Raw genomic sequence first — 14000 nt, 5'->3', positions numbered from 1 at the left:
TTTATCGGTAAGGCTTATTTACATGCATTCTAATTGGTTTTCAAAAGCAGGAAGTTACCTAAATTTTATTTTATTTGAATTGCTCTCGGATATTCCGGAAAGTTATTATGTTATTTAACACTTCTACAGTCACAAAATGCCCCCTGTAATCCCTCAAATTACTTTTCAGTATCAAAAAAGAACATTAAACGTTATCAAAATTGGCCAATTTATCTCCCCCTTTAAAATAAAAGAATAGGAGCAAATATAATATCATTCATGTTTTACTCAAAATTATTTAGACTAGTGTATACATTGTTAACAACATAACACAAACTTTTACAGATATATGATATATATTAATTATATGGCAATAATAAAGTTTGAAAATAAATGCTGGAAAATATGAAAATATAATTTAAATAAGCTTTTTATAGAATAATTTAATTTTATATACAAAAATACATTATTATTATTATTATTACATCATAAGTTAGATATTTAACGTTATAGTTATTTCTTAAAAGTAGGTCATAAAAAAATCTAAACAATTTAATTTTCGAAGTTTGTATTTTTGTTGTTTTATAGGGCACATAACTTTTCAGCTCTTAAGGTTGTGAAATCTGCAGTTGATTACACAGAAAGTGCGTTGGATGAAATTCGAATGTTAAAAAGCGTAAGTATGTCACCGTCTCACAGATATAATGACACATCTCGTACATATTAATATATTATATACCACATACGATATACGCATTATTACATTAACATACACTATACAGTGTCAAAATTTTAAATCAGCTTATTGGTTATCTTATTATTAACACTTATGTATGCACGGAAAGAATAATATATTATCATAATATAATATTAAAATTTTACCATTCAGATTTATCGCCATCGAGATTTGGATACAAATCGTACAAAAATCATTCAGTTGTTCGATGATTTCCGAATAGACGGTTTGCGGGGTATGCACGTAGTCATGGTATTCGAGGCATTAGGACCCAATCTACTTAAACTCATCAAAAGAACCAACTACCAAGGGATACCGTTGTATTTGGTAAAACATATCATCAGACAAGTGAGTTTAAAATTCAGCTGAGTGAACATGTTCGCAGTAGAATAAATTCGAACTGCGTGCATTATACAAGTATCATTTACTGTATACACCTTTATACATAATACCGATTGTTGGGTGTATTTATATCTAGGTGCTGCAAGGGCTAAAATACCTTCACGAGACTTGTCACATAATTCACACAGATATCAAGCCTGAGAATATATTGATTTGTGCACAACACCAATACATAAAGCTAACAGCCGAAAACAGTTGCAAACAGATGTCTGTACTGAGCTTACGTAAGGATACCCATACATATAATATAATAATATGTGCCAATATGTCCACAAAATATACTGTATAATATGTCACTATATATATAGAATTTATGGAGTGTTCATTACACGTTAAGTTTTATTTAATTTGAACTTCAAGTAAAAGTATTTGAATTCCATTTTATGTTTCCAATATATTATTCAAATAATATGTACAAGAAATAAAATTATTTGGTATTTATTCTGAATTCGAATAGTATTATTTACAAATCTGGGACACGAACGCTAATGGACAGTGACAGTTCTATTTAACAACGATCGATTTGCAGTACAATACATTTTTCACTAACAATTCTTAGAACATAATATATATTAGGCCAAGTGACAGACAATTCGAAATATCCTAAATAGGATTTATTGAAGAGCCAACAAACCAAAATGTAAACCAATTCAAAATAAACAAAGAAAAACATTAGGTACCTATTTAGTATTTAAAAACCAACAATTATACAGATAAAAATAAATTTTCAGTTTATTAGTTTAATTATATTGTTTTTTGTGTTGTTGATGTTTTCGACCGAAGCACTTACTTTAAAAGTTTCACTAGAGAGAAAATTATAATTTTTGATTTACTCCATTTCCGATAAATGAAGGGAAAATTACCGAAAATAATTGTGAAAAATTGGAGACATTTACGACAAGCCCATTTTTAACCTAAATAAATGTATTGTAATGCGAAAAAAATAGTATACCCGGGAATTGACTTTTACTTAAGTAAATGTTAGATATATTATCCAAGCAATAAATGTAAGCAATTATATTACATATCTGTAAATTTAATATTTTCAAAAATATTAACAAATTATTTTTCATTCTGATGTAAATCTGACACCTGATTTTGATCAGAGTTATATCTATTCAGATATTTACTTGTAATTAAATAATCTCTCTAGTCCTTGTGAAATATATGCTCATACTTGAATACACATTTCAACTTGTAAGTCATTAAATATTATTCGGTAGACTATATAAATTAATATTTGATTTGATTTCCACCATATGACAGTGGATATTTTAACTAATATACTGGACGACAAAAATGTCGCCTAATAGACCATAATATATAATTAATTACTGGGCGACAACGATTATTTGTAAAAATAACAATGTTTAAAACTATTATACAATTATTTCTTATATTTTATTTTGTTATTTATTTATATCTATATTATATCGTTCGATCATTTGAATTTGGGAGTACAAATAATTATTGAAATTTTCTACAATGGAAAACCCGTGTGACCGATCTCCTTAGGTACTTATAGAATAATACGGTATGCAAGAAGCAATTTATTTTATGCGACAATGTGACATGTTTCATCTGGTCATCAATCGTTCCAATAAATATCTAAAAATTATTTTCGATTTTATTTTGGTCCTAGTTTCTACAAGCTAGTTCTTATATTTACTTTAATATGTTGTTTTTTATACTTTTATAACAAAATATATAGGTACTGTATATTATTGATTCTTTTTTTTAACTTAAAAGAGTAAGTTTAACACATAAATTATTTGTACTTGTTTATGTATTGTGAGTTTTAATGGTGTTGTTAGATATAAGTAAGATTTTGTATATTTAATTCTGAAAAGTATTTTTTAGGCGCATATATTGATTTAGATTATGATGTGTGCAATTTTTTTTTTTAATGTCACCCAGTGATAATTGCAAAAAATATCCACTGCCATATGATTATAATTTATAGTAAAGACTGAGGAGTGTAGGTATCTACGACAGTATATAACTACTATAATCGTATATTAGTTTATTAGTAGATACTGTTATGTAAAAATGTATACTACCATATACATTGACATATGCATGTACCTATATGACTTATGAGACATTAATTTATCATTTTAGTTGAATACATCAACATTATTTATGAGTTAAAAATCGGTTTTTATGTAAAATTATTGTTGTAACTATATTTTACTCGTATAGGTAACAGAAAATGTGGAAAAAATAACGCTGATGAAAGATTACAGGGTAATTATCGATTAAACGGAATTCGATCGGAACAATCGTTGGATATGGAAAGCGGTTAGTATATAAAATATGAGTTATCGTATTATATGAGCAGTAATTATGAAATTAGTGTTTTTGAGTCAAGAAATTGTGTGAATTAATTCTTGATAAAAATTATTTATTACCTAATACAACTGTTGTTCCCGTACAAATGTTCGCGCGCGTGCGTACAAATAGGTAATATTATAATGACTGAATTTTTTAACAAAAATCTGGACAAAATATTTACATATTTCAGAACGAGTTACAAATTATTGTGAATTAAAGCATCTACTTAATAACTATAATATTATTATTCTATTTGTTTTACAAATATTATTACATTATATTATGTTTTATCTAGAGAGTTATGCCGAATCAAATTGTTATTTTAGAAAAATTAGTAAATTCAAAAGATTGTATGAATTGTTGGATGATTTGGGAAGTGTTAATATTAAAATAGCTGATCTCGGTAACGCTTGTTGGGAGGTAATGATTATATATTATATCTCAACTATTAATAGCGTGATGATATTTGCATCATTAAGAGGACGCCAGTATGTGTTACCTCCGTCTTATACATACGTACAACATAATAATTTTTCGTTCAACAGAATCCATTTTAGGTTGTTAGCTTTAATATTAAAGTAAATTTACCTATTATCAAACTTAAAAGTACCTAAGTATTTTATCTAGGCTACATACGCTTTTATTAATAATATAATTTTAAAGTGAATTATGAAAATTTTAAAGTTTTAATATTTTACAAGGCTGTAATTCAGTTTAAAATTAAAATATTAATCAAAGCCTATGAGATAGCTTAGATAAAATTCTTATCTTTAAGTTTGATAACAGGTAAATTTACTCTAATATTAAGCTAACAACATAAAATGGATTCTGCTAAGTGAGAATTTGCTACGTTGTATGAAAATTGTAAGAAGAAACTAACACGTGCGGATGCGTCGTCCTCTTAAACAATAATATTATCTTCACAGTAAATTAGTGTTTTAACTAATAATATCGAGTGTATAATACCTAAATTGTCATATTGAATACTCGATGTTGTAATTTATATATATATATTTCTGAGCTTGAGAATATCATACATATATAATTGCATAGCAAAATATTCATAATTTTTTAAGATAAAATGTATTATAGTTGTATTTATTTTTTCATAGGATAATCACTACACAGAAAACATCCAAACACGTCAATACCGAAGTCTAGAGGTTCTTCTAGGTGCTGGATACGGCACGCCTGCAGATATTTGGAGCACAGCTTGTCTGGTTTGTTTTTTATGAAACATAGTTTATAATAATCTATATACAATATACATGTATGTGTATTATTTGTCTCCCGTGTCCAAAAAATTCAAAATAATTACTTTAAATCTTTTCCTAGAAATATTTAATAACACATAATGCATTAAAAAATACTTTAATACTTAATACCCAAGTACATATTTATAAGTTATAACAATAAACGTTTTCATTGGTTTTACAGTACATGATTTTAATTTAAAGGTATTTTCTCAAAAATCTTTATGAAATTTGAGTATTAAAGGTACCTATACTTAAAATAGTCAATATTTTTAAATTTTCGGTTGAAAAAATGTATATTATATTATTCATTGAATAGTTTTTAACAAAATTTAAGCAACTCCTATAACATACAAAATGGTAAATTATATGTAAAAACATTTCTGCTACAACTGAAAATCGTAAATTTTAAACTCGTTTATACATTGTAGTTTTATAATATACAATTTTATAGATCTTAACATCTATATACGTATAATACATATTACATGTTATATTTTGTAGTTTTTATATCATATACTATCATAGGTACGAACAATATACACTTAAATAAAACGTGTTAACATTTTCAGGCATTTGAGTTGGCTACCGGTGATTTTTTATTCGACCCACACTCTGGGGCCACTTATAACAAAGACGAAGACCATATAGCCCACATAATCGAGCTCTTAGGCCAAATACCGATGTATGTAATTCAAAGCGGCAAACACTCCAGCAGCTTTTTCAGGACCAACGGTAATGTTAATGCTTTAATGCAACTCATAAACTCATTATTTGTGTAAAGCTACACCATTTTGATAAAACACGTTCATACGTGCTTGAGAAAACGCTGCAAGTTTGTTTTTTAATGGATTCTGTGTAAGCAATTTAAAATGAGAAAAAAAATCAAGAATTTATAAATAAAATTTACATTTAAAAGAAGAGAAATAATAACATGCACTATCGTTTTCATTTTTAAATACGATGTCTGTAAGAGAACTATTCAAAATTTAAAAAATCTAAATTTAACGGACTCTAAATCTATAATAACTATCTTTTTTAAATTGTGAATGAAGTATTTAATGTATTGATCTTAAAATAATAATTGATTAAATGAATATGTTAAAATTATAAATAAAATATGGTAAAACTTGAAATACAGGCTATAGCTCTAATGGTTCTTGCCCTCGTGAAACGGTTTTACGATGTTGTATGTATGTAAGACGGAGACAATGCATAGGTACATATGAAATTTGAATTCATTGATTAATGATTACATTATACGAAAAATGTTTCTGAGCATAAACGGTCTGTCAGTCTAATTACCTACAATAGATTAGGTATACTATTATAAATTTATTGAAAATTTGATTTTTAACTAGGACTTAATACTTTTTATAAAACATTAGTCTTATAGCATTTTAATATTAGCACGGAGGTTAATGTTTTTATAAATTTATAATATTATAAAATAATCATAAATGATGAATTATATCATAAAATAGTCACTTTTTCTACACACATCACAAGAGATCAAACCAATACTTAATTATTCATATTTTAATCCATCTAATTACAAGAATTCCAATAAGTTTTTTCTTCTTTAAATCTTACTAACTACTTTTAACAAATTTCGATTAATACATACCAAAATTTATAAATTTAATATTCAACAAGGAATTATATTTGTTCATATAAATAAAATAAGAAAGTTATTTGTGGGATCCAACATCTAAAATTAACATATTAAAACATTTAAGTCCGTATTCGACATTAAAATCATATCATCGATTTAATTTGTATGATGAAATGAAAATTGATTTATGTAATCTATATGACCTATTTAACTTAAAAGTTAAAACATATTGCTGACTCTTTGTACAAGCAGTACATCTTAAAACTTCTTAAAATTAACCATCAATTGAACGCCCATGATTGCACAAAAATTATTAAACAAAATGTTTATGAATCTTTATATACCTGTCGGCTGTCATAGTACTTTATCTTAATTTATTTTTATTTATTGTTCTGTTATACTCCATTGCAGGAAATTTGAAGCACATCAGTAACTTGAAACCATGGTATCTATACGACGTGTTGACAGAGAAATACGAATGGAATACAAAAGAAGCTAAAGCATTCTCATCGTTTTTAACACCGATGTTGGACTTGGATCAGGATAATCGAGCTTCCGCGACCCAATGTCTCTTAAACCCGTGGATGTTGGCATAACGTAATCGTAATTCGATTATTAATAATTATATAATTATATAAGTAGATAGTTATAGTGAAATTTCCATTATTGTATTAAACATGTGTGTGTTTGAAAGTTTTTATTTTTAAACTAATTATACAAACAAATCATTATACATCATACATATAAAATAATATGCATATAGCAAAATAGTATCAACTCTTTAAGCCCAAATTTATACTGCGTCTATAGAACACCAATTAAGTTATATTTAAATATTGTAAAAATATAAAATATACTCCTGTATTACTATGTATTTTTTTTTTTTTTTTATGATAATGAAAAAGAAATGGAAGTTATAATAATTTGTACTTTTCCATTAAGAAAAACGGGCTTAACTATTATAATAAAATTGCCTCATAGATCATGGCCATACGCGCTACATTTATGTATGACTCAATTTTCACTTAGGTAGGTATATATTATAATAAACAACAAGATTAATAAGATTTAAGAATTGACATACTTAACATTTATTAAACATACCTACATTAAAAATTTTGAATAAAAATAAATAATAATAATTTACAGTGCATTAAGTTTAAACAAAATATGATTTTGATGAGCATAAAATCTTTATGATAAATAATGATATATGGGCTGATTGATTCATCAATAAAACAGTAAGACATTTAAATAATGAGTGGGGTACGTATGTATGTTTATCGCTAAACCAATAGGTAGTTCGTTTTTATTAATATTATTTTTATATTATGTATTTACCTTTGAATTCGACCTAAATTCGCTATCCATTTCACAAATTGTACATATCGTTTTTGACATTTATGTGTATTTAAGTATAATTTTTAAGTAGCTACTCGTATAATACTTACAACCAGAGGCGGAGTGGGAAAAATATTCAGGCCAGGAAAATAAATTTCCTTCATCTTTTGAATAAAGTAAAATTTTTTTTTATCTATACTCTTCAGGCCAACGGACCATTTAACTTCCAGACTACCGGGATTTTTTCCGGTATCCCGGGGAGCCACTTCGCCCCTGCTTACAACTAACTACATATCACCAGCTGTCGAGTTAATTAACGTTGTATTATTTTATGCAGTATGATATTAATTTCAAGCCAGGCTGCGTTTAAATTTATGTTACACAATTTATTGACAATTTTATTTTTTACGTCATCATAAAATAATTTATATGAAACACCTTTTTGTTGCTTATAGGCGCAATTAAAAGGGTTTGGTAAGTTCTCACGTAAAATTTAGCAGTTATATGTATAAATTAGTACATGAAAATAAAAATACCCTTACGTAAGTTGCTACATGAACAAAATAATAAACACCAATACATATTAATATAGTTCCTAGATATAAAAGTAAAAGTAAACTTACTGTACCTACTGTACTGTGTACACACGCACAACAGAACTAGGTGCATTAAAATATTATAATCTTAACTATCAATATATCTCTTATATGATATAATTGTATATTAAAAATATCATCTGTGTATGTTTTTTTTTAAAGAATAATAATAAACTTAAGACAATTTTTAATTGAAATAAGAATTTAAAAAAAAAATAATTTTAATTAAAAATTAAATTTAAGATTTTTTGGTATAATACTAATACTAAAACAAACCGATTTAAACTAAAACAACTAAATACATATAAGTTATCAGTCGTATAAGTTTAAAAAAAAGTATGAAAGAAATTCATATTTGTTATAATATTTATTCGTATACTCATTTATCTTACGTATAGGTGTATTTTTTGTATAGGAAATCACGTATGCATAACCATGGATAATTTTTACTTACTATATCTTGCGTGGGAACTTACATTCATCTCTGTTAAATTGTAGCTTAATATAATCAGCTCCCCCACAAAAAAAAAAAAAAAAAAAAAAAACAATAATTAATTTCACCATCGACATATCCATATTACAGATATAAGATATAATAGACCAATAACTATATAATATATTTTCAATTTATATATAAATAAATTTTAAAAAAGTGTGTATTTATTTGGATCATAGACTAATAAATACGATCTTAAGAAAACAAATTTTACAGCTTTTTCAAATATTTTGCTGTATTCTATAAAAGCAGCAAGAATTTCAACTATTTTTCATTTGTATACTTGAATACATAACGATGCAAAATGTCGGGTATTAATGCTGTAAAAAATTAATTTTTAGTTTTCAACAAGTTGATGTAAACTATAAGTTATTTAATATTGTAATGAGAAAATGTATAATAGATAATGGTGTGAATGAGCTGAACTATTAAGTGGAATTCGTCAAAGAGTCTGTAACCTAAAGAATCATTTTTTGTACAAAAATGTTTTAAATTATTAGTATATTATTTATTGGAAATAAATAAAATCGAATTATATAAAATACCGTACTTTATGTTTTTAATTCATAATATAGTTACTTTATATAATGTATAAAAAATACTAATAGAATACTATAAATCTTACGATTACTGTTTAAACAACATACAAATATACAATATATTAAAAATATTAATTAAACTATGCATACCTGTAGTATACATACATATAAATTACATACTGGTAACTAAATATCTAATAATTTTCAAAATATTATCCATATAATTATAATTAGTAGTGATCTAGAATAATTATTAACAAATTTAAAATTAAATATTTTGTTTATACCTCTATTATTAAAATACTGAACAAGGGTATAAGTAAAATTAAGTGATAGTACATAATCTACTTAAAACTAATTATTAAACATACTTGTAACTGGTTTTTAAATTGAAATAAATGATTATAATAATATATAAATATTATTATAACAATACTATTGATTAGTAATTGATAGTTAATACTTATCACTTATCAGTATTATTTATTATTTTAAATATTTATTTTGTTTAAAAATACAAAAAAAATATTTCGTAACGATTAACGACGTAACATATTTACATTATACTAACATATTTTCTTATTGTTTCATGCAAATAATTATTAATGTATAATAGATTGATATCATAATATGATATTATAGTGTATACGAATATTTGTATTATTACTTGTGTGTAAATCTTAAAACAATATTGGACTTACTCTATTATTAATTTTTTTTTTTTTGGTTATACATTATGAAACGGATGTGAGAATATTATCAATAAGCATAAAGTGCATCAATTTTTAATTTTTTAGAGTTAAAAAGTATAATAAAATTTAAATTAGATTGTCAGACTTAAATTTAAATTATAATAACAAATTGGAATTATTTGTCTATTTTACAATAATAATTTTTAAGACCAGGTCCGGGCAATAATTATTAAATTTCATTATACTATTATTAATTATTCTCGTTGTCCAATAACATTATACAAACAATGAAAAACCTACCTACGAACACTATCGAAGGTCATCACGCATCGTAAATTTGTAACCAACTAATTTTTGTGTATATTTTTTTTTCATATTTCTAGTTTCTACTTTTATGTACACAAAATGTTATGAGCCTTTGTAGATTTCATAGTCACGTACGTTTTTCGATTAACATTCCTAAAGAAGACGGCATAATAGTGCATAATTAATTATAAAGTTGATTTTCAATGTTTGAAATAAATAATTTTTTCTAGTTATTTTAATATTACATATTGTAATATTAAACATGTAGACAATGTACACATTGTAGGCCGTAATATTGTCATATAACGGCCTACGGAGAAACACGAAATGAATACTGCTAAATACGACAGACGTGTATATAGTATAATAAAATAATTAATAATAACTTACAAGTTATAATCAAAAATAATATGAAAATAGAAACATGTCAATCCGAGTACTATTTCTAAGATAAGGTTTTTCCAAGATAAAGAAACACACACTGACGCAGTACCGTTTGTACCGTTTCGGCGGTCGGCACAATGCATCAAACGTTCAAACATAATATGAATTATTATTTATCACTACCAGAGTAACAATTTCGTCTGTCTGAATTTCGTTCAAACTGCGGCAAACTGGGAATTTCCAAAATAAAAAAGTGTGTACCTACTAAAATTGTACTATTATTTATTATTTTCATGATTTCATTGTTTCATACACAGAGTTTTAAAACTATTTCGAACTATATTGAACAAAAGTATTTGCTTAGAAAAATGATAATTTAAGTGTTAAAAATAAAACAGTAAGTAAATTATAAGAATGGTGTGATAGTCAATGACCTATGTACATTATGCTAGTATGCATAAAGTGTTAAATATTATTTTATTTATGAAATTATTTTGTGTTCTATTGTACTTTTTTTAATAGAAAAAATGCTTCAATCTTCAACTTAAATATATTTTCCGTTAGAAAAGTGAATTTCGTACTTAGAGGGTTAAAACTTAAAAGTAAAAATTCCCAGTTATTTTCCTTATAATTTTAAACTTTATTGCTTTTCGACGTTAATAACAATAAGAAGAATAAGTAGTAATAAGTGTATTTTATTTGTAAGTTTACCTCAAAATTAAAAATTATAAAAAATGAATAATATAAATAAACATATTATAAGTTTTACATAAGAAATAAACATACTCGTACGTTAAAGACCGTTTGTTATTAGTAGTATTATGTATCCATAAAAGCGATCCGAAACAAAATATTTTTTTTCGTTCAGAAAATAATGAAAATTATAATTTTTGTTAAATTAAAACAGTGCTATTAGCCTCCAAAGAATGTTAAGGTCTTGAGGAAATTGCTTCTGTGCCTCTAGTCTGGAATATCTACGCCACTACTTGATATACAGTGGTAATCCAACAAGGCAATAATCATAAAATTTAGATTAGTATTTGATAACAAACTGATTATATTAAACAATATATCATTTGAAAGCATAAACGAATTCTAATATTTTCTAAAATATGAGAAATAAATATATTTTTTAATGGATTACAATAATTTTTATCTACTCGACCAAAATAGAATTTTAATATTGAAATAAAAAAATTATTTGATTGTAAATCTATTTATCTATAACATATTTTTTTTATGAACTTTTGAAGTAAGAATTTTAATTTTAACAAAACTTTTCAAAATCATGAACATTTACAATAATGTACTCGTATAAAATTTTTAAGGTTTTATAATTTATCTGTGTAAGTTTTGCTTACATGAATTCAAAAAAAAAGTGTGTAATTTCACAAAAAGTTTTATGAGTGTCCAAGATTTAAATTTTGACAAAATTGGATATTTTGTGTAAAATAATGACTTTCATCAAACGATTCTAGTTTTTTTGTAGTAATTTAATTACAGAGACCTATTAAATAATAATGTGTTCTAAGTACTCAGTACTAGTTGTATTGTATATCAAAACAGTTATCTACTTTCACATTTAATTTAAAAATACAATTAAAACAAATTTTGATGTGAAAGCAATTTTTTTACTAAACAAAGTTTTCTGAACTTTCATTATCAATAGATTCAAAAATAACGGGTTTCATTATTTGTTTTTTGAATGTTGAGAGTTAGTAGATACATAACAAAAATAATACATAACATAAAAAATAGTTTTTTTTCAAACGTCTGGAACTCGTTTTATTCAACTTAGTTTTGCTTATATTATTTATTTTGGTATCTAATTATTAATTTATAAATATGAATGATAAATGATAATACTATGTTATAAAGTTAAAATACAGTATTATTATAGATACACAATATAGTAATAAGACATAATATATTGCATGTAAAATCATTTATTAACATATTTTATATTATAAGATATATATCTTATAACTGTTTCTATATTTTTTGATATATATTTTATGGATTTTTTTAAAAAGTTTTTATAAATATTAATGAGAGTTATTAGATACATAACAAATATTAATAAAAACTTTTTAAAAAAATCCATAAAATATATATCAAAAAATATAGAAACAGTTATAAGATATATATGTTAATAAATGATTTTACATGCAATATATTATGTCTTATTACTATATTGTGTATCTATAATAATACTGTATTTTAACTTTATAACATAGTATTATCATTTATCATTCATATTTATAAATTAATAATTAAATACCAAAATAAATAATATAAGCAAAACTAAGTTGAATAAAACGAGTTCCAGACGTTTGAAAAAAAACTGTAACACAGTTATTAATATGAAATGAATTAATTTTCTTTTTATTCTGAAACAAATATTATACACACTACACTTGATAAACTATAAACTATCTATCAATATTTATTTATTAACTAATGATGGAAAATATTTTTGTAACTGAGAAAAATTATATTAAAAGATGAGTTATTTTTCGTACCACCGTAGTTCATGACAGAAATATGACTTTTGAGGTGGGACAAAAAGTATCTCACCGTACCTGAAAGTGACAAAAATAAATAAGTCTTCACAAAATTGTATTCTAGAAATTTTTTTCGCATTTAATAAATTCTCACCCACAAAAATATGATCACAACCCCTTTGCACCTTTCCACATATAACATGACACTCATCAATTTTAAATATTAAATTGTATTAGATACTTAATTATCATTATTTTTATTATTAATACCATTAAAATTAAATTAAATTAACTACCATTCCAATACCCGAAAATAATAATTTGTGATTTTGCGAATCGTGATTTCAAATTTCCATTAAATATAAAATGATCGTGTTACGTATAATTTTTAAATTACAAAATATAATTCCATAGAATTATGTTATACAATATATTATATCCTCGTAAATATTATATTGGTATCTACATATTATTATTTTCAGAATAGTTATTACTTATTAGTACCGTACTACTATTATAGAAATTTTATTGTAGATTTGGCGGTAAGGTATTCTAGATAATAGTTATGGTCGTCGTTCGTCAGTGCGGAAATCGAATGAATTAATTTTAGTAATTGTCTTAATCTTAAACTAAGTCAATAAGTTACTAAGTTTATCAATAATTTATTCAATAAAATTATAAAAAATATATTGTTATATTTTGTTATAAATTAACTTTTTTTGTTTAAAAAGTATTTAAAATATTAGTAGTTACTAGTTATATTAGTAAGACTATATAAATTTATATTTTTCATGTATTTAGAGTGTTTAGACCAATGTTACCC

At 24.5% G+C, this 14000-nt stretch overlaps 1 protein-coding gene across 2 annotated transcripts in view; it reads left to right on the top strand.

Annotated features, from left to right (window-relative positions):
- The window catches only part of LOC112591626 (SRSF protein kinase 1-like), a 40554-nt gene extending 33555 nt beyond the window's left edge, over window positions 1-6999 (top strand). For both annotated transcript variants that reach the window (XM_025335496.1, XM_025335495.1), the window contains exons 3-10: window positions 568-655; window positions 869-1063; window positions 1194-1341; window positions 3320-3418; window positions 3747-3871; window positions 4564-4671; window positions 5277-5439; window positions 6731-6999. In XM_025335496.1, coding sequence (XP_025191281.1) covers window positions 568-655; window positions 869-1063; window positions 1194-1341; window positions 3320-3418; window positions 3747-3871; window positions 4564-4671; window positions 5277-5439; window positions 6731-6915 — 1111 coding nt within the window. In that variant the 3' untranslated portion in view covers window positions 6916-6999. The remainder of the gene's footprint in view (window positions 1-567; window positions 656-868; window positions 1064-1193; window positions 1342-3319; window positions 3419-3746; window positions 3872-4563; window positions 4672-5276; window positions 5440-6730) is intronic.
- Window positions 7000-14000: the final 7001 nt, after the last annotated feature.

The sequence above is a fragment of the Melanaphis sacchari genome, unplaced genomic scaffold (genome assembly GCF_002803265.2).
Source record: "Melanaphis sacchari strain LSU unplaced genomic scaffold, SCAv2.0 Contig13_pilon_pilon, whole genome shotgun sequence".
Classification (NCBI taxonomy): Eukaryota; Metazoa; Arthropoda; class Insecta; order Hemiptera; family Aphididae; genus Melanaphis; species Melanaphis sacchari.
Note: the sequence above shows the minus strand (reverse complement) of the source record. Positions and strands in the feature narration are given on the sequence as shown.